Source organism: Simochromis diagramma, unplaced genomic scaffold (assembly GCF_900408965.1).
Source record: "Simochromis diagramma unplaced genomic scaffold, fSimDia1.1 OVJJ01000603.1, whole genome shotgun sequence".
Classification (NCBI taxonomy): domain Eukaryota; kingdom Metazoa; phylum Chordata; class Actinopteri; order Cichliformes; family Cichlidae; genus Simochromis; species Simochromis diagramma.
In genome coordinates, this window is record NW_024387414.1 from 11542306 (window position 1) to 11564222 (window position 21917).

Consider the following 21917-nt stretch of genomic DNA (forward strand, 5'->3'; position numbering starts at 1 on the left):
TCCCTCTCTCTTTTTCCTCCATGTTCTTTCTCTTTTGTTGTTTACCACACTTCCATGACATTTATGATACAAACTTTATAAAAAAAAACATTTTTTTTCTATCACAGAAAAAACGAACCCATTAGGCAGGGGAACAATTATATTTCTAGAATAAAACCTACACCTTGAACACAATACTCTCCTTCCCAGTCACACACATTTTGCACATTATCTTCTTATTTCACTCGTCCATCTGTGGTGCCATTTACCGTACTCCTCTTCGCCTAGTTCCTGTAATGACCTGGCCCGAATCTACCATTTTTACCCCAAACATGGTAGTGGTTGCTTCTCTTCGGTAGCATTCAACAAGTGGCTTACTTGCTAGACTCCAAAACAACCCCAACTGCCAGTCATCGTCCTCAATGGAACATAAAGTACATTAACCAGGTGCTTTCCTCACCTATCAGGTTTAGGGTGGCCTCATGAGATGATGTGCTCCTTCAGCACAGCTGGGAGCTGCAGCCATTGATGGTTTGCTGTGGTTTTATGGGACAACTGATCTGTTTTTGTTTATATAGGAGGAGGATATATTTGAGTACGTAGAAGCTATTTTAGTCTGCACCAGTTCTTTTTTTTGTACATGAACGACATGTAGTGTTTGTCAAAGTTTAGAGGAGGAGTATTATTCTGACCTGGCTAAATCATCAGAATAAAACCTGTTAGAAAGCATATTAAAAACAAATGTTCAAACAATAATCCTGTTTACATAACCTCTCAGACAGTACACGTAGTAGTGGTAACAATAATTTTATTTTGGCACTTTTCAATACACTCAAGGTCACCTTACAGCATGAAATTAACAACAAAAGTAATATTAGGAGAAATTTAAAATCCTGAATGTAAAACATATTAAAAAAACAAACAAACATGATTATAGTTGATATGCTGATCTGAACAGGTAAGTGTTCTGTGATTGAAACTGTCAGAGTCCGGCTGATAGAGGTGAAGCGATGCTGTGTTCCAAAGACGAGGCGAACCTCAGCTTCTGGCACCCGTGGTGTTAAGTCTGATACATGGAACAGTCGGTAGAGTGGCTGAGCTGAGTATATGAAGGAGTGTGAGGATGAAGAAGGTCTGAGAGACACTGGGGTTGTCAAGTCATTAAACACTTTCAAAGTGAGGAGAAGAATCTGTATTGGATGCATTGGCGAATGGGGAGCCAATGAAGCTGGGTGAGATTATGTGTAATGTGATCGGTGGACTTGGTGCAGTTGATGATTCTTGCTGCAGAGTTATGTACCATTTGGAACCAATTAAGCAATTCTTTGGGGAGCCCAGAGAGAATGGCATAGAGGGAATAATCCAAATGAAAGGTGACCAGGGCGTGAACCAGAACTTGTGTGCTGAGTTGAGAAAGAAACAAGTGTAGTTTCGAAATGTTACATAGGTGGAAGAAGGCTGAACTTGAGACATTATTGGAGAGGGAAAAGGCTGAACCTGAGAGGAAGAGTATTGCCCAAGATTATTCCAAGACTTTTGACACTTTTTGCAAAAGTGTGGACTTAAGAACCACCTATAGAAACAACAAAAAATAGACTTTTGATTTAGGATCATTTCACGTTTACTGATGTCTAGTTTGAGCTCATTGATTATTTTCCCAGTGGTGATGGCCTGTAGGTCATGGCGAGGATAGAAGGGGGAAGAGAGGTGTTGGGTTTTGCAGAAATACAAAGCTGTTTGTCGTCAGCATAAAAATTAAACTGTTTTGTGAGATGGGGGGAAAATATTTTCAAGATAAAGAAGATAAATTCATAATTTTCACGGAAAGATACCTGAGGGTTACCATGTGTGACAGAGGCTGATGAAAAGCTTTATTTTATTTTTTTTTAAGTCTTGCCTTGAAAAAACCTTTTATGTCAGAAAGTCTCCTTGATTCCAATATTGACCAGTTGTTGGCCAATATTGGAATGCAGAATGTAAAAAGTGGCACTGAGGTCAAAGAGGAGGAGGGTATTAAGAAAGCAGGTTTCTAGTGTGAGGAGATCAGTGGTGATTTTAACAAGCTGCTCCAAATATGTCTAGAATGGAATTGAAATGGCTTGGGTGGGTCTGAAGATGTGATGCCTCTATGCTTTCCAAAACTCAGGAAATGGATGAAAGGCTGGAAATGGCCCTATAGTTATTAAGGTTGTTGGAGTCAGATGATGAGCATGTTAATTTAAGTTTTAAAATCTGCTATGACTTTACAGCTCGTGGCTCAAATTGGTCAACAACTGCATCAGTTTCCTTCTTACTGGATCTTTGGTTCTCTCTCTCTGTTTTTGTGTTGTTGTTTTTTTTTGTTAATTAATGAGATTGTCAAAATATTAATGAAAATCACTATTCGTTTTTACGGTAGGAAAGGTATTGGTTTAAATACACATTGTTTTAGTAAGAACACAGCTGTAGCTAGTGTAGCTACCAGTATTAACTGATTTGACAGCACTGTTATAAGTACATTTGCCAAAGTATCATCATCGTAGGTAAGATGCATTAAAATTCTTAAAATCAAAACTTGTGGATCCACAGATTTGCAGCAGCAATGTGGAGTTGAGATCACTGCTAGCAAATATAGCCATGGCTCTTCAGTGGCTCTCTGACAGGCTCTGTAGGTCAAAGGCAGAGAGATCTGTCCAGTCCATGTTTGGCTCTGTCCCACCTTTTGTGTCTTTTATGTGAATATAGCCAGATCCACATCAAGTCTGGATGCAGTTGAGACAGACACCTGGCAGGATACATGGGAGAAGCCACGTTTGGTCAGATTTCACTTCCTGCTGCCGTTTGATTTTATCTTTAGGAAACTGCGACTGTTGCTGAACAGGAAAAAAAGTGTTCATTTGTTCTTGAGAATACAGCTTGCACAAGAGGTTGGAAGATGCAGACTCTGTAACTCTTCCCCAAGTGTTTTGGCATTTCCAAATCTACATACCTTTGTGTTGTATATGTACTGCATCCTTTTTCATTTGTAATTTTATTTGGCTTCACGGTTTAGTTTCTTATTATTTCAGGTCACAATTTCTCCTTAAGCATGTCTCCCTGCCTCTGACCATCTTGCTTTTAAATGCTTGAACTGTGAACAGGGCCCAAGAGAGTAGGAGTTCTAGCTGAAGCAGAAGTCACACCCCTCTGCATTTTGTAAAACTGCATTCAGAAATCATCCATTTAGTTTGTTCTTCATAGAAAAATGTATCGCTAATACTTTTCTTTGCATATGTAAAGCCAAAGTCAAGTAATTTTAAAGTAACTGATGGTTTTGTTTAAGTTTAAATGAGCAACACAATCTTGCATTAATTCTTACTGTGGAACAAGTATGCAAAATGTTACATAAAGACTAGACTATATGCCATGATCCTCTCTGCTTGACTTGCGTGACTGACAGGAAGTGTGCTGTAGCGTGACCAAAGGGAAAGTTAACTATTTTTGGAAAGTTTTATTTGGTAAATAAAAGCATGAAAATCAGTGAGGCTCAAAGTAGAGGCACCATAATACTTGCTCATTGAAGGTTATTCTAAAACATAAATTGAACTTAAGGCAGGGAATGAATAATATGAAATCAGCTTATTATGGTAGCATATAAAAAAGACATACTTGAAGCATATCCACACAATATACCTTTTGCAGTTTACTTAAACAAGGGATAAGGGAAACAAAAATATGGGAAATGATGGATCGTCTGTAACTATTTCTTGCGGACCTTTTATGTTCTTGAGTAATCACAGAAGTGTTAAATTTGTTAAATTACAGAAAATTGTGGGAAGATTTGTTCCCAGTTCCTTTAGAGTCCAAGGTGACATTTTGCAGAGAACCAAAATATGCTGATTTTTATCAGGAACATTTTGGATGTAGTCTTGTTTCTGATTAATATTGTCTTGATTGCCTAATCAGTTAATAAATTAATCAAACCTAATATGTTTTAGTTTTTTTTTCTCAACTTTGCATATTTGTGTCTTCATTGGAGCCTGACTGATATTTTGGTCCCCTGATATTATCAGCTGATATTGGCCTATTATGCAGTATATACACTAGCCAGACACTTCATTAGGTACAGCTTGATAGTACCAGGTTTTACCGTCAGAACTGCTATAATTCAACATGGTGCTGTAAACATTCCTCAGAGGTTTTGGTCCAAACTGACATCATAGCGTCACATAATTGCTGCAGATTTGTCTGCTGCACATATGTGACAGCAATCTCCCATTCCACCACATACCAAAGGTGCTCTGTTGGATTGAGATCTGGTAACTGTGGAGACCGTTTAAGTACAGTGAACTTATTCTCATATTCAAGAAACAAGTTTGAGATATTTTGAGATGATTTGAGCTTTGTGACACGTCATGTTATCCTGCTGGAAACAGCCATCAGAAGATGTGTGGTGGTCACAAAGGGATGGACATGGTAACAGTACTCTTTAATACTGTTTAAATGATGATCGTTGGTAATAAAGGGCCCAAAGTGTATCAAAAAATATCCCCCACACCTTCACGTCACCTGGCCTGAACTGTTGATGCAGGGCAGGATGGATCTGTGCTGTAAATAGCGTTGGTGGATAGTTCAATAATTATCTGAACCAAAAAATCTAGTATTGGTCAGGCATCAGAATTTCTATCAAAGCTAAACTACAGGCATGAAAAGGGGTAACACTTTAGGTTTTCATAAAAAACACAGTAGCTGTACTTGGAGTGAACTCAGATCGTCTCTGTAGACGTGTTCTGCGACAGGGGGGTGATGTGCGATTGATCTGATTGAAGGAAAGATTGTCACTTTTTATGGAAATGAATGTTGTGTACCCACAGTATGTTTTAGAGCAAACACTGCTTTGGCTCAAACACTCATTAATAATGTCTTCCAGTGTCTACAATTACAGTCATCTGTTGATTTATTTTTGGCAGCATCCACTGACTCACTCATGAGATTTTTGCATATTTTAAAATTTAAATAAATTCTTGGAAAAATGATTAAGTGATTGACAGACCCGTTTGTGTCTGTGATCAGAGTTTGATTGACGAAAACAGTGAGGTTGGTACCTTAGGCCCACTATTTACGTGAATCAGTAAAATAACAGATTGGTTGATAATAACACTAACAGTTTTTTGAGTCCTCAGTCTTTGTGGACTAATACACCAGTACAAAGTATTTCCTGCAAAGTGCATACAAGACACTATGCTGAATGTAGGTTTTTATATGTCTGTTGCCCTTTTTCTCATTTCGCTCCATAATTTGCAGCTTTCGCGTTGTCTCGCTTTCATCATTGGCAGGATATGCATGACCACTGTGGACCGTGAGGCCACCGTCTCGCCGCTCAACATCTATCTGATCTCTCCACGCATCCCATTTCACTGAAGGTGCCGTGGTCGTCAGATGACGTGAAAAGAGATGAAAGTTCTTCACACTTGAACTTTGACGTTTCCTCAGGCGTCAATCAGCAGCTCATTTTGTGTGTGTGTGTGTGTGTGTGTGTGTGTTATCCATGGGACTGTTTGATGCATCATTTCAAGCAGAATAATATCTCCGTGCTATTCTTTTACTTTTCATTGCTTCTTTTTCTTTTACCGCATTCTGCTCCCATCCCCCCGTCTCCTTTCTTTTTCTCTCTCTCTTTCTGTCTCCCCCCTCCCGTCTCTTTTCCTTGAGTATTCTTTCCTTTCAGTCTCTCCTCCTGCCCCCCCCCCCCAATCCATTTGCTCATCTCCTTGTCAGTCACCTTCCATCTCTTTCTTTCTCTCACCGTCTCTCTTCTTTCTCCTCTCTCATGTAACACGCTCGCATCCGAGACTGTGCACGAAACAATCTTCCAACACTTTCCCGTACTCGTAAACCTCACTTGATCAATGAGGGAGTGAAAAGATACAGAGGGGAAGGCGCAGGGATGCATGGATGAAACACAGAGAAGAACTCGGCAGCAGATACAGGAAGAGAGACAGACAGGGATGTGCAGAAACAAAGATGAAGAATGACACACAAAGAAAGAAGAAAGGAGGGCGAGTTGCTTTGGCGGAGCCATAATTTCAGACGGATATGATGCTGATCTTGTTTTTGTTGTTGGTGTGTGCGTCTTGTGACTTTGATGTGACTTAACCTATTGATTACTGGACTGTCAAGGAACCTTGTGCATCAGTGCTGCGCCTGTGTATGCGTGTGTTTTTAAACCTACTGGCCACACGTGCTCATTTGGCTGCAAGAATATTTGGTTTGTTTAGTGTCTGCTCTGTGTTTGCGCTGGTGCGACCAGACTCTCTACCGAAACTGTGCTGAAGACTAAAGAGAAGGAGGCGGAGGGTAGCGTTAGCCCCGCCTCCTCACATCCCTCACGTATAAATAGGAGGCAAACATAGTCTATTCTCACTCAACACTCGCACTGAAGAATGAGATCCTTGAAGCACCTGAAACCTCACAGCAGGAGGAGCGTGGTGAGTTCACTGGCTCTCGCTCGTAGCATGTTAAGTGGTAGTTTGCTGAGGTGGTGGGCAACGTGGGTTTGATCCCTTGCAAAGCTGAAATAATACAGATAGAAAACTGCCATCAGAGATGCTTTGATTGTATCTGGTTTTCTTTTGTTTGTAAAGTTCCTTTCTGTGGAGTCTCTTTTTATTCTAAATGAAGAGCTGCCACTTGCATTAACTTATCGCAATCTCTGTTTCAGCTTTTTTTTAAAAAATCTTTTTCCCAAACTCTTCTTCGGTGTCATCTTTTTGTCTTCTTCACTTTTTGTTTTTATCTTTCATTGAGTGTCTGGCTTTCATTTTGGCATTTTCCTTTCTCCTTCTGTCTCCTGGTTGCTCACTGCCTCTCCCTCCCTCCCTTTCCCTCTGTCTCTACATGTCTTTCTTTTTCTTTCTTCCTCTTGCTCTCTTTTGCCTGCTGCCTCACACTCACCCTCTCACTCTTTCACTCAGCCCTCTCCTCCTCCCCCTCCCTCTCTTATGTGTGTGTCTCTCTCTCAGCCTTCCTCCTTCCCTCCTGCCCACCCCCTCCTTCTCCTTATCTCTCCTTCACTCTCCCTTTACCTTACATTTTCTCCTTTTTTTTCTTTTTTCCCTCTCCCTCCTCCCTTTCACTAGACTCTTGCATGCTCTAAGCTCTCACTCGCTCACTCTTTTTCCTGCTTCTCTCCCTCCCTCCCTCCATCTCTGTCTCTGCTTCTGTTCTCACTCTGCTCTCCAGTGTTTTTGTCTTATCTCGTGCTTTTCTATTCTTTTTTCATTTCTTAATCTTGCTCAGTTTTCATTCTTTTCTTTTTTTTTTTTTCTTGCACTTGAATGTGTGTTTGTGTGGAGATCAGTAGGCCATCTAATCCACCACCGCTCACTCACACACACACACACACATCATGCATGGTTAGCACGTTGGATTAGGATGCTGTCTTTCATAGTTCCTGTCTCTCCAGATCTGAAGGTTTGTTTTTGGACACTGTTCATTCAGGTTGACTACTTGTACTAGGAAGAGTGATTTGGGGATAGATTTGCCTCAGTGGGAGGAAATGTTGTCTGCTTTTGCGCATCCTTTCTAGTGATGTAATAAACAGCTCCTGAAAATCAAAATTGTTCTCTTACTTTTTCCCCTCTCTGTCAGCAACTAGCTCAAAGAATCTGATCAGATGAGTCTCACCACCTTTTTTTCTTCAGTAGCTCATTTTTAATGGAGTGGAGGATGGTGCACAGTAGTTCACATTGAAAACACAACTTCCTGCCTTTATAAAAATTTACACTGAGCTTGATTTTTGTTCCCCTCTATAACACTTGGCAATAAAAAACATTAAAATGCTGATCTCTTTACAAACAGTTTGTCTCTTTCCTGTTCCAGGAGGAGGCGAGCCGGCGCCTGGGTAGATGTGAGCCCAAGGTAATGGCCAGGCTGGTGGACATAGGCACACAGACAGATCCAGTAGTTGTGCTGTCCTTGGCCCAGGCCGCCGTGCTAGGTCTCATCTCCCAGAATGAAGTATTCGGAGCTACCATTGCACCAAACGGCTTCTACACTGGTGAACCAAAAGAGTCCCCTGCACCCCCAGTAGACGGAGTTGACTACGAGTACGCAGACCAACTTATCGGCGCCAACGGAGATTATCTTGGAGAAAACTTGGGAGAAGACGGTCAGATGCAACCAAGCTGCAGCCAGCGGCGGTGGCAGCAGGGGCCGCCTCAACATCCAGATGGGAAAATGGTGGTCCCCGATCGTCATGGCCTTCAAGCAGGTGACATGTCCTCTTCCCACGTGAAAGGGGAAGGGATGAACTCTGGAATGTCCTCCTGTGTCCACATGCTGAACAATATGGCTCCCAGAGGTGGTCTGGTTCAAGTAGATCCGGCCACCCTGAGAGGCACCAACAAGAACTGTGCAGAATGTGAGCGGGAAGCTACAAACCAGCAGCAAGCCAACACACATGTCCACCCTCCTCCTCCCCAGGTGGCCCACAGGGGACCGGAGCAGGGCCACAGAGGACTGCAGGGCCAGCGCCCGATGGGGGGCCACGGTCGAGGTGGTAGAGAGGATGAAGAAGAGGTAGAACACCAGGGGAACACAATGATGAAACCCACACAGCAGGAGGAAGCTATCAGCAGCTACTTCCAGACCAGTGAAGTGGGAAGCTACGATTCTACAGAGATGGGAATGGGGGGCGAGTATGAAGATAGCAGCCAGAGTATGATGTGGACAGACGGGAGTGCGGCAGGGCAGCATCCCCAGCCTCCACACCCCCAGCCTCCACGTAGACACGGTGGCCGTAGAGTAGACCGGCTAGATATCAACATCCAGATTGATGAATCCTACTGCGTAGACGTGGGAGACGGTTTGAAACGCTGGAAGTGTCGCATGTGTGATAAATCCTACACCTCTAAGTATAACCTGGTCACACACATCCTGGGCCACAACGGCATCAAACCGCATGCCTGTCCACATTGCGGAAAGCTTTTCAAGCAGCCCAGTCACCTCCAAACCCATCTGCTAACCCACCAAGGTACGCGGCCTCACAAGTGCACAGTCTGCAAGAAGGGCTTCACCCAGACCAGTCACCTGAAGCGACACATGCTGCAACACACCGACGTAAAGCCCTACAGCTGCCGCTTCTGCCGCCGTGGCTTCGCCTATCCCAGCGAACTGCGAGCGCACGAGGTGAAGCACGAACGAGGCCGCTGCCATGTGTGCTCGCAATGTGGCATGGAGTTCCCCACCTATGCTCACCTCAAACGCCACCAGACCAGCCACCAGGGCCCCCACACCTTCCAGTGCACCGAGTGTAATAAGTCTTTCGCCTACCGTAGCCAGCTCCAGAACCACCTCCTGAAGCACCAGAGCCCGAGGCCTTACACCTGCTCCCAGTGCGGCCTGGAGTTTGTGCAACTCCACCACCTACGTCAGCACTCGCTCACCCATAAGGTATCTGACTGCTCAAGTTGCACACATGCTGTAAATGTTACCTGTAGATCAGTATTCAACAGAGAGGTTTTTTTTCTTTTGGCTTGTACAAAAATATTGAATGCTTTGATTCTCTTTTTTTTTTTAATAGAGAGTCAAAACAAACTAACATAAAAAAGATAATTTGCATCTGCAGTTCATATATAATTCACCTTAAGCCTTGGGTGTAGTTAACAGATATGAGCATCCACCTATCTGGCATCCTTTGTTGTCTTTGTCAGATTCATCTTGTTACAAAAACGTATGATTTTTAAGGTCAAAATAGAATCAACGTATCAGTCTAATATAAGGAATTTAGCACCTGGATTTAGTATGCTTATAAAAAATAACAGCTGGTAGAGGCTCGAGCCCCCACCTGCAACCACGAATTGGATAAGTGCAAGAAAAAAGATGGATGGATGGGGGAAAAAAGAAACTATTCCATCAACATGGTAATGTTAGACTTTTGTGTGGCTTTTTTTTTTCATTCATTTGAAATTTTTAATAATGTAGTGCCAACAAGTCACCATGAGGAAATGTATTTTTCTTTTTTATATTGAGTCACTTTAAGTGATTAATTGCCCAGTGAATAGAATAAACTCCAGGTGGGTCATAGAAACAAGAAGAAAATTGAGTTTCTAGCCTTGAATAATTTTTTTTTTTAATGGCAACAAAACCAAGTCTGAGTTGTTAAACAAATAGTATCAATTCTCATGTAAAGTATGTTTTCGTTGATGCCATTTTCCCTGTGCAAATGCTGGGAAATCTTTGCAAAGGCTTCATCAGCAGTTAGAAACACAGCACTTAATCAAAATGGTGAAAAATCAAAGGAAATTAGAAGCATAGTAGAATTATCTGGCAAATGTTGCATTTTTAGAAAGACCTTCAATCTCCTTGTCACGCTTTTTCAACCCTTGCTGTTTCCCACACTTTCACACAGGTGGGGAAGAGAGAGATGAAGGTGCGTCGGATTACCTTTTGCCTGTATTTGTGATCATTCTTGGTTATTCTAAAATCAGTTCCTTTTGAACGAGACTTTTTTTTTCCCGCCCCAACTTTTAGTCATGCCTAGTGGGTGAAGGAATAGAAGATAGCTGACAGATAGAAATCCCACACGGTGACAAGTGAAAATGCTGTGTTGCTAGGGACGGGCTCAAATGTGCTTTCTACTGGGGCAACAAAAATCCAAAGCCACGTTCATCATCAAACTGAAAGTGATGAGAGCAGTGAATGTTCTCAGTGGAGAGAGAATATTCTCTTTTGTGGCTTGTTTGAGCTGGTTGTCTGTTCACTGCTCCCCCTGGTGGACAATGTCAGCTCAACCCATTTGCCGTGCAGACAGTGGGCGGACGGACAGTCTGCCAGATTTGTCTGCTTATACAAACACTGTCTCTCGACTCACTAGTGTCCCGTAATACATATTTGTTCCTCGCAATAGCCTTGAATCCGCTCATTCAGTCGCAGGTTTTTGTCTACTGACACTGACTGCAGAGTGGAGTGCAGGAGGCAGCAGCACATTCATTGAGACAGGCCTCAAGGCCTTAGATGACAGTTGTCTGCTCCTGTGACCCACTGCATGTGTTTGAGAACGTTACAGCAGCTGAATAAAGATGATTCAAAGGGCCTTTTTCCTGTATTCTAGTGATCTCCTTTGGTACACCTAAAATGGCTGCCATAGATTTTGATACAGTTGGAGGAATGAGCAATAACTTGCAGGCAGGATTAAAATATTGCCCTGACATTGTATGCAGGATGGTGACTCTTTGGCCACCCTGTTTTACATGCATGTTATACTCTTGCTGTTGTTTTTGTAGGTAAAGTTGTATAATTTAGTTGTTGTTTCAGACAGATACTCTTGGATCTGTATCAGTGAGAGCCGATGTCTTTACTTAGGTCATCTTAAGCACACAGCTCTGTCTGTGAGCACCAAAGCCCCGCCCACCTGCTCTGTGACCCTTCTGTTTACAAGGGCCAGCAAATCGGAAGAAGCGGCTTGTTTCAGACGCTGGCTATCAGCACCAAAGTCCAGCGTGAGATAAATTTAAATAGTTTTGTATTACGACACATACAAAGCTATTTTATTATAGTCCAAGAATAACATTATTAGGGTGGAATAGCATAGGAGCATAACAGGTTCTCTCTCAGCCACATTAACCTGATATTAAAAGTGTTAAAAAAAATATGCTGACTGCTCAGTAATTTTTCTTTCCTTTGGTAAAAAATGTAAGGAAATTTAGTCACAATGCAGATTTAAAGATAGCCTGGAATGTGAAACTCACACTGAATCTAAAAATATGTGTCTGCGTGCTCAGGTTTGGGTGTGTTATGACTTGGAAAAGCAGTGAGCTTTTAGACCCCACACGTTCAAATGAATCAGTATATCTGCCAACGTCTCACACTCTTGGAAGCAAACAGAACAGCTATTGCTGTATTTGACTGATGGACCTTTGTCTTCTCTTTGCACTCTGCAGGGGATGAAAGGCCACAAGTGTGACGTGTGTTCCCGAGAGTTCACCCTGTCTGCCAACCTGAAGAGGCATATGCTCATCCACAACAGCGTCAGGCCCTTCCAGTGTCACGTTTGCTTCAAGAGCTTCATCCAGAAACAGACCCTCAAGACCCACATGATCGTCCACCTGCCTGTGAAGCCATTCAAATGCAAGGTGCGTATTTTAACTCCAGACTGATAGCAGAGTGTGCAGGGCTGTTTAATTAACTGGCGTGAAATTAGTTGTGATGATGCATTTTTAGTTTCTATCGATTTAATTTAACGTAATAGGATTATGAGGGAGAAGAAAGTGCTCCTAGAAAGCATCTCATAAGCGTCTTATAACCTGATATCAGTACGTTTTCTAAAATTAAATGAGAAGAAAATCCCAGACACGAGAGGCCACTATCGCCAGGCAGGATGCTTTTATCACATCTGGTATAAGTTTTTTCTCTGTTTATATCAGTGCACCTAAATTATTTTTTTTTGTATACTTTTTTTCCAGGTTTGTGGCAAGTCTTTCAACCGAATGTATAACCTTCTGGGTCACATGCATCTCCATGCTGGCAGTAAGCCCTTCAAGTGTCCTTACTGCACCAGTAAGTTCAACCTGAAAGGAAACCTCAGCAGGCACATGAAGGTCAAACACGGCATGGATGTCTCACCAGAAGGACAAGGTTAGGCTCAATTTTTTTTAACATTAATATCAACCTTACTTTCTGTCATATGCATTTACTGTGAAAGGGTTGGATCCTTATATTAAAAATGGCCAAACTTTCATATGTCATAGAACAACAAAAATGTTGCACCTTTTTTACAGTTATTTTTGCGCTAATATTGGATAATAATTTACAGATAAGCACATTAGCCAGGTGTTTTATACTGTTTCAAAAGTAGATGTTTGCAGAAGGTTCAGTTAATGACGTCTGTGCATGTACAAGTAATCCCATATGAGCCAAAGCTCAGGCTTCGCACAGCTCCCAGTGCTGTTCCAAACAGTCTTTTTCCTACTCTTGAATCTGTGTCAGTGAGAGCAGATATCCCTAAAATGGTCATCTCAGGCACACAGCTGTGGCACCTCCTGTTCAGACCTTCTGTTTGCACCAGGCCACAAGTCAGAGGAAAGTTGCCTAAAAGCAAGAAGATCTGAAACAGCTTGTTTCAAATGCGGGGGACACCAAAGCCCAGTATAAGATAAATGAGGATTATTTTAAACTATGAATGCAAAGAAGAAGTAGAAATATGGAGCTAAAAGTGAGCTTTATGCATTCTATCCATCTGTCCAACCACCTATTAATCTTCCATTTATACAAAGTCAGCTCATGGTGGCAGCAGGTTAAGCAGGCATTTTAAATGTCCTCCCTAGCAACACTTTCCAGTTCCTCTTGGCGGGTCCTGAGTCATTCCCGAGCCAAATGAGGTATATAATTTCTCCACTGAGTTCTGGGTCTACCCTGGGATCTCTTCCCAGTTGGGTGAGACCAAGCAACCTCCAGTGGCTTATTTAATACTTCCTCCACAGTCTGTCTCTAAGGTTAGGGAAGCTCGTTTTAGCCGCATGTATTTGCAACTTTATTTGGTCATCAGCCAGATCATGACCATAGGAGAGGGTTAGAACATGGACCGATCGGTTCAGCCTAAACGGTTAACTTTTGGCCCAACTCTCTGTTCACCATAACAGCCGGGAACATTCCTGCATTACTGGTGTCACGATATCAATCCAGTGCTCAAACTCACACTATGCCCATTTTGTTTTTCTTCTTTTTGCTGTAGACATGTATTATTTGACTCATTTCTGCTTGTTTTGAGTCTAAGACATAAGATTAATTCTCTGATGCAATACGTTTGCAAGGTTGAGATCATTACATTGTCCAGGATTAGCTCAGAAGTGCTAAAAACCTCACTTTTCTAATAGATGGGAGTTGGCTGGATGAGCGTCATGTCGTGTACTTAATGATCTTTCCTTATGTTGCCAGGCCAATGTCAGTCAATGCCTTTTTGTATTTTCCAGAAGTTCTTCCAGAAATGGACAGCCAGGGGGAATATGAAGGACAGAACTTCACCTTTACAGCACCGGACAGTATGGACAATGGTGGCTCCCAAAACCTCACTAAACTCACTACGGCAAACATGGAGGACATGGAGGAGTATTACAATTTTGGAAAGGATACAAGCAGCTACACTACACCTTGAGTGGCGATGGACCAGAAAACTTTTTTCCTTTTTTTGTTTCTGAAGGCAGAAGGAAATTACAGAATTGTTGTTGAGACTTTGGGAGACTCTGGGAAAAGGGGTTTTCATTTAGTTTTGGCCTCCTTCCAGAAGCGCCAGACTTGGCGGACTATGATGGGAGGCCAGGGAGGAGGAGGAGGAGGAGGAGGAGGAGGAGGAGTGCTTCAAAGGAGACGTTTCAACTCTGTTGCTTATAACCGAGACACTGAAACAGTTGACACGGTGTGAAGCTCTTCTTTTGGGATAACTACGCTTACCGGCTCAGACTCTCACTGGTGGACAGTGAAATCTGTATGTTGTGTGTATGTATCAGTTATTTGAAGAGGAAAAAAAGAAAAAAGTTGCAGTTGCAGAGCCATTGGTTACATTTAATGTGATAGAAATTTGTTTGCCATTTTTGTCATTCACAACCAATGTATACCCTCATATTTTTGACTGAAAGTGCCAGATAGAGACATTTTGCAACTAAGCTTCCACAGTGTCAGCTATTTACTCACTGTATATCGAAGTTTTGATACATAGTCACAACATATTCATAGGTTTGAATGCTCTTAGTTAACAACTCCTAATTGTAGTTGCCCGTTCCTGCCTATTCCTCATTTGAAAGTTCAGACAGGTCTATCTTTAAGTGCATTTGTACTTTTTGCACATGACATTGTAGCCTTTTTTTTCTTTTTTTAAAAAAAAAAAAAATCTTAGTAGGGCACCGACTACCAAAGTTGCTACTGTCTCATGTCGGCTACAACCAGAAAACAAAACTGCCGGCATGTAAAGCCCTCTCACTGTACAAATGATTCTGCAACATGCAGTGTGTTTACCCATCTTTTTTGTTTCACATGGTTTAGCTTTGCATTAATAATCTATCCCGTGTAGTGAATATACTGCTCTAGGTTTTGAATTACTGAGTGAACAGAACAAAAAGCACTTTTTCATCAAAACCTGTCATTTTTTCTGTGAAGGCGGTCTTCAGTAAGAGTGAATTCATTTGCCTCAAGGAAGAAGAGCTGGGGGTGGAAGATAAAATCTTCCGACCCCTTATAAAGGCAATATTATTAAACATAGTTATGCTTTTTCAATCTTGTTTTGTTTTTTCTAAACTGCTGTTTACCTAAAATGGATATTTCATGGTTTTCAGTTCAAATACGAGTTGCAGAATGAGCAGTTTGAGCAGAGAATCAGCAGTTTGGGTTTTTATTTGTTGTTTGTAGTTTCAGCACTCTTAAATCCAGGACTGGGTCCACTTTACTTTTAATTCAATTTATTCAGAAATATTTTCCCCATCATTGGGATGGTAGCATGAAAAACAAGAGATGACACAAACCGAACCTGTGAATTTAAAAGATGAAAATAAATTATTTGGAAGTCGTGCTTGCTTAGATTTTGGAATGATTGAATTAAAAGTGGACTGACACTGGTCCTGCCACTCAGAAATTCTGTTTAGGGGAAGATGGATAACTCCCCCTGTCCTGCCATGCAGGTCAGCCTTGATATGCACACTAAGCCAGAGGAATGGTCTACTAGTTCTTTTTTTGAGATGAGAAATATTAAACTGAGACCTCATGGAAATTGACCATGAATTATTTAATAAAGGTTCTCTAGTTTAAGTGATGAAGACTGGTGTTTTAATCCATCACTATCTGGGGGATAATCCTTATGATCTTTTAGTGATACACCCACTTTTCGTGTACGACCTCAACAAATTTGACATTGTTTTATCATTATATCTCCAACATTTAGTTGGATTGCCACGAAAGTTGGTACGCGATACATTTTGGGTCAATATTAGTGTTATTTGTTGCTGAAGAACAAGCAAATTTGAATATTGATGGAGCATTTTAATTTTCTTGGTCTGCTGCATGGATGCTTTGGGCTTGGGACCAGAGAGCACATTTTGGGTTAAACCTGAGGTTATGGACTGGTCAGCTGCTTCATGGGTGCTTTAAACTTCCATAAGAGCAAGATTGATCAATTTTGCTCAGAGATATAGCTCTTTTATTGCTGACGATGAAGTTAAGTTTTGGGGTTTTTTTTTTTTAAGACTTTCAATGGGAAGTTTTAAAGAGAGGTGAGATTAATCTAAATGTCAATAATCAAGAATTGTGTTCATTTTCTTTCTTTCTGCCTTGTAACAATTGGGGTAGAAAGAGCAAGAATCTACCATATTTTCTGAATAGTGTTTAGATCTGTTAATGTCTGACAACACTTTAAATACCAAAAATATTTTTGAATATGTCTGAATGCTCATGTTTCTTTAAATTTAGCAGTTTTTTAGATGAACAACCAGGCCTGGGATAAAGCCTTTCCTTCCTTAGGGATACATATAGATTCTTACATACAGGATGAAAAGAGAGCAATGGTGAACACAAAGGAGGACAACCATGGCTGGGAGGTTAATTCAGGTAATGTGATTGGCGGTCTACCTGACATGAAATTGGACATGGAATTTTCCACTGCAGCAAACCTCAATTATTCTCTATTACAAAAGGAACAAACACTAAACGCAGTCTGCAGGTGCACTTTAGCCAAGGATCAGTTTAAGATTGGAACAGTGAGCCAGTTAACCCAGTTTTCTTTTCCTTAAAGAAATCTTCATAATAAGCACTAACATAGTGCATAGACGTTACAGCAACCGACTGGATGACTGTGACCATGTCGACATCTGCTGGTCATACACCGTGGCTGCCAGCACAGCTAAAAGCTTTGCCAAAACTCCCATCAGGCTTGGCCCCCTGCTGGTACAACACTACTCAGCATTATGCACTGCGGGGTGCATATGATGGCTACAAAATGAGCATACAGCACCGCATGAATGCACTGCTGGACAGGAGCTCATATGAGCAAGTGCATGAAATTAAAATGTGCAATAGAAATGCATGTGGTGGCTTTTCCTCAAATGATTCTGTACAGTCTGTGCTGAGAAGTGTTTTTTTTCTGTCCCAGGATAAAAAGCACCGACCTGACAAATGAACATGAAAAAGGCAACTCCGCACACACGAAGTGTAATTAAATGACAATTTCTTTTTATAGTCATGCTGATTAAGTACAATGTGACGTTAACATAATGATATCCAAATTTTGCTATTCCCTGAAGGTATGCTCTAATTTAATGAGAAAGCCTGAAACGTCTTTAAAATGTCCATAATAAATTAATATTACCATTAATAATTAATTATAAAATTTACTAATTTGTACAAATGTGGCAATAGGAAAAGGCAAACAAAACAAATATACAAATTTTAAATAAAGGCATGTATTGCGGAGCAGCTTCAAAACTGGATACAAAGATTCATACAAACAAGAGGGTAAAATGTTAGTTAAACAAATCTAGAAACAGTTTTTGCCTGTTTTTTTGCTACATTAACAAAAATCTTCATATTGTCTTCTAAATGTTATTCAGTTGCCGAGAGCTTTATCGAGGTTGGTCTTTATGGCATCAAGGAAGTCTGTCGTGTTGACATAGTGTTCATTTAGCTTGCAGCTACAATGGAGAGGGTAGAGAGTGATTAGTTGACATTATAAAGTGTGTATTTATGTGTAAATATTAGAAAAAAATTCTACAATATGAATTATAAATGAAAATGTAATCTCACTTGGCCAAGCCATGGATGCAGCCTGCAAGATCCTTGGTCATTATACCATTTTCCACCGTATCCACACAGATTTTTTCCAAAGTTTGGCAGAACCTGGAATTTGTAGTGCAATAGCAGTTAAAATGATATAAAACTGTATAAATATATAATATATGTCAAATGAGTAGATGACACTAATAAGATATGTACTTTATCAAATCAGGATTCTCATCCAGTTTGCCTCTGTGCTCCAGCCCTCTGGTCCAAGCAAATATGCTTGCGATGGGGTTGGTACTGGTTGGTTTTCCCTGTAGAGCAATGTTAGCGTTGGTCATTTATTTCCCTGTAACCCATAACCTAACATATAGTCAAAGCTCTGAGTCTTTTCAGATTGATTCAGTGGCCCTTACTATCTGGTGTTCACGGTAGTGCCTGGTGACAGTGCCATGGGCAGCCTCAGCCTCGATGGTTTTACCATCGGGACACACAAGCACTGATGTCATGAGACCCAGAGAACCAAAGCCTGGTACAAACAGAAACATGGCATTAGAAGGAAATCACATCAGCATGAAATCACGAAAACATGAACATCACGTCCAAATAATGCAACATTGGGAGCTCTGCAAACATACTCATTATCTAACCGTAGTCTACTTACCCTGAGCCAGAATGTCTGACTGCACATCTCCATCATAATTCTTGCAAGCCCAAACAAATCCTCCAGAGGACTTCAGGACCTGGGCCACCATGTCGTCAATGAGACGGTGCTCATACCAGATCTTCAGCTTGTCAAACTGTGGCTTGTAGTTTCTAAAGGAAAACAAAGAGAAATTCAGCGGCTTTGTAGATGTTAAACAACCAATAATAAAACATTTTATGGCTCAGTGAAGAATGTTTTCCTCTAGCACCAGAAACAGCACCAGGTCTAATACTCTACTGCTGTGTGTCTTACCCCAGCTGGTTACCCCAGCGACATGTACTGCACATTTCAGCTTATGGCCATGATGAATCTGATGAATGGCACAAGCTGAAACATGGGGGTTTCAATGAAATTAAGAACCTCCAAAGCAGGTGTAGCTTTCTCAGATACCTCTGCTCTGCTCTCTTTTTAAAGTACATCTTACTTCTCAAAGATGTCCTGGAAGATGTCTTTAAAGCGGCCATCGTAGGCCTTGAGGATCGTGTTCTTGGTGCTCATGTATAGGGGCCACTTCTTCTGGATGGCATACTGGAAGCAGCTGTGAGCAAATCCACTGATGGACTGAGCAAAGAAAACATACCACTTGCATGATCAATAGCATCATAGAACATTAAATTAAAAACAAGGAGAGTACCCCAAAGTATCTCATCTTTCTCATGTAACCAAACCTATAAAGAAAGTTACTATTACCTCATCAGTGTTGTACATCCCCATCCCACAACCTCCTGCTGGGAAGTCATACACCTCCCACTCCTGCTTTGTGCTTCCATCAGCTGGGGTAAAAACAATCTTAAACTTGCCAGGCTGGTTAATGACAAAGTCCGTGGCCCTGTACTGTGAGACAGTCAGACACTGGTATGTGAGTCTGCTCTGCTTTAAGTTTGGACAGAAAGAGAGGATGCACATTTGTCTTGTTGTTTTTTGTTTACCTGATCTCCAAAAGCATGCCTTCCAATTGTTATGGGTTGTGTCCATCCAGGAACAAGACGGGGAATGTTTTTGCAAAGGATTGGCTCACGGAAAACTGTGCCGCCTAAGATGTTCCTGATGGTTCCATTGGGACTCTTCCACATCTTCTTTAGTTTAAACTCTGAGGAGAAAATATAATAAACACTTCACCTAAATGAAAAAGCACAAGAAGGTAGTAATTTGTGTAAATATAATATAATTAAAATGCACTCAAATACCTCTAATTCTAATGAATCTGTGCAATGTTAAAACAAGTCTGAGTCTAACTTACCCTCAACTCTGGCCTCATCAGGGGTGATGGTGGCACATTTGACAGCTACATTGTATTTCATAGTCGCCAGAGCAGAATCTATGGTGACCTGGTCATTCGTCTGGTCTCTGTAGGGCAGACCCAGGTCGAAATACTTCAGCTCAACATCCACATTGGGCAGGATGAGCTGTGCAAGATGTCAATGTGTAAATTGCCTGAGGATAATTTGGCACAGAAACCACAAAAATGCATACATGCAGAGTTATGAGGAAACATTTTGATTCCTTGACACGTCAAGTGTCACCTAGTGTTTGATTTACCTTCTCTTTAATGAACTCCCATATGATGCGAGTCATCTCATCACCATCCATTTCCACGACTGGCTGGTCCACTTTGATACGCTTTGTTGCATCTAAAAAAAAAATAATTAAAGTTACATTACTGTTGTATTAAAGCCGTAAGAGTCTGAAAATGACAGGGGAAACGAAAGGTTAAGTTTGCACACTTGTGTAAATAAAAGGTAAAATTGGTTTTGATGTTAGGAGTTTATTCACAGCTTTGTATTATACTTCTTAATTGACTCCATGTCTTACAATTCGTGTCACTTTCGGGGAGCCAGCCATTGAGCTCTGAATATCTCTGAGCCGACTAGGCTTACTTTTATCATCTGAGACACTTGCATATCATTTTTACATTCCTGGCAGCTGGGTTTCACTGAGGCAGTGACCTTCGGATTATAAGAGTGCTCCGATATCATTTATTACCTGTCAAGCCCTTTTTGTACCTGACAACATGCGGACTAAAGTAGCAAAGCAGGCTGGCACCAAACTTACTTACATACATTATTTCTCCTTTTTATTCTTTTCACGTTAGAATACAAACTCTTTAGATTTTATTCAGCATGACCACACTGGCTTTTCTTTATGTTATTACCTTATTTATTTGTCATTTTGTAATGATGAAACACCTCTGAATCACTTTTTGTGTAATCTTACAATGTATGACTCACCCATGGATACTTGCCAAACAGCAACAACGACTCACCTGTTTCTATCATTTCCAGTCACTCGCTATAACTTGTGACTCTGCCACACTGTGCATCTCATGTAACCACATTAATGTTATGAGCAGTTCATTCTGAGTCATTATGTTGTCGACGGTAAACTTACAGTTTCTCTGTTGCAGTCTGTGGTGGCAGACGGCGGCCGGTGAGACCACTGCGGGGTTTTGCGACAGCGCAGCGGCGGCACTCCTCGACACCGTAGTCAGAGCTTTAAGGTATCCCGCCATGTATACTAGTGGTTACTTAGGGTCAGCAACTGGTCCACTGGGACTATAGTTTCTTCCTAATGAATGGACGTAAGGCGTGTAGAACCCGCTAAACTGATGACGCTGGACGTCGGCGCTAATAACTTCCACCCACGTCAGCTTGGAGAAAGACCGCTTCGCCCCGATTGGCCAGTGGAGCCGGCACAGGTTCAAGTTCACTTCAACTCTTCTTCCTATTTCCTCATTTGAAACACAGTAGTAGAATGCAGTATACACGCTCCATGTGTATGTAATGTGGGGGTTTTCCACATTAAAAGCCCCAACGTAATCCGCATAAACAGCTAATGTACAGTGTAAACATCTGTCTTCTAATTTCTTTGAATGCGGAACTTCTTTAAAGAATAATAATGACAAAGAACTTAGAAAAAATAGAAGAAAACAAAACAAAACATAGTAAATATAAAAAGATAAATAATATAAATTTGTTCCAGGTTAAAAATTCATCTGCTAGATACTAAGAAGTGGTTTCTCTGTGTTTTAGATTTATTCACTATCAAACTACTGTTGATGTCTCTGTGAAGGTTCTCAGTCATCCAGGTCATTGTAGTCTAAGGAGCTTGGAAAGAAAAGCGTCTGCCTCATGTGATTAGGTAGAGGATCATTAGGGGGTCCATTGTCCCTCTTGGGGGGATACTCCCACAGGGCTTAACTCTGGGACTCTCCAGCATGTGACCTTAGAACTGAAGAAGCTTCTCTGATGAGAGGTGAAACGTCTTCAAACAACTTAAAGAAGTCCAGACACTGTTTTTTTCCAAGCTCCTTAGACTACTGTTGATACCACAAATGCTCCTAAATTTTAAAGTAATCACTAACAAACTTTTAAAACAAAAACCCCAGGGAGATCAAGTGTCTCTGTAATGCCTCTGGCAACTTTTTACTGAGTTTGAATCCACTTCAAACTACTTGGATTCACTGCAAATAATTGTTCTCAGTGATCACCTTTATTACATGCTTAAACACGTCTTTCCTGAT

At 41.3% G+C, this 21917-nt stretch overlaps 2 protein-coding genes across 3 annotated transcripts in view; one reads left to right on the forward strand and one right to left on the reverse strand.

Annotated features, from left to right (window-relative positions):
• The window catches only part of znf710b (zinc finger protein 710b), a 28326-nt gene extending 12590 nt beyond the window's left edge, over positions 1-15736 (forward strand). The window contains exons 1-5 of one of the 2 annotated variants that reach the window (XM_040011016.1): positions 5682-6425; positions 7819-9390; positions 11880-12071; positions 12402-12573; positions 13908-15736. In XM_040011016.1, the coding sequence (XP_039866950.1) occupies positions 6381-6425; positions 7819-9390; positions 11880-12071; positions 12402-12573; positions 13908-14089 (2163 nt within the window). In that variant the 5' untranslated portion in view covers positions 5682-6380 and the 3' untranslated portion in view covers positions 14090-15736. Of the gene's footprint in view, positions 1-5681; positions 6426-7818; positions 9391-11879; positions 12072-12401; positions 12574-13907 lie in introns of those variants that run through there. The other variant, XM_040011017.1, reaches the window with a different exon arrangement.
• A 764-nt stretch (positions 15737-16500) lies between these two features.
• On the reverse strand, positions 16501-21173 carry LOC120721019 (isocitrate dehydrogenase [NADP], mitochondrial-like). Its single transcript, XM_040011018.1, has 11 exons — positions 20786-21173; positions 19937-20028; positions 19638-19803; positions 19327-19487; positions 19088-19231; positions 18822-18958; positions 18356-18507; positions 18108-18220; positions 17908-18005; positions 17719-17811; positions 16501-17606 (listed from the first exon to the last, which is right to left on the reverse strand). The coding sequence occupies exons 1-11, from the start codon at positions 20904-20906 to the stop codon at positions 17522-17524; spliced, it is 1362 nt and encodes a 453-aa protein (XP_039866952.1). The 5' UTR covers positions 20907-21173; the 3' UTR covers positions 16501-17521.
• Positions 21174-21917: the final 744 nt, after the last annotated feature.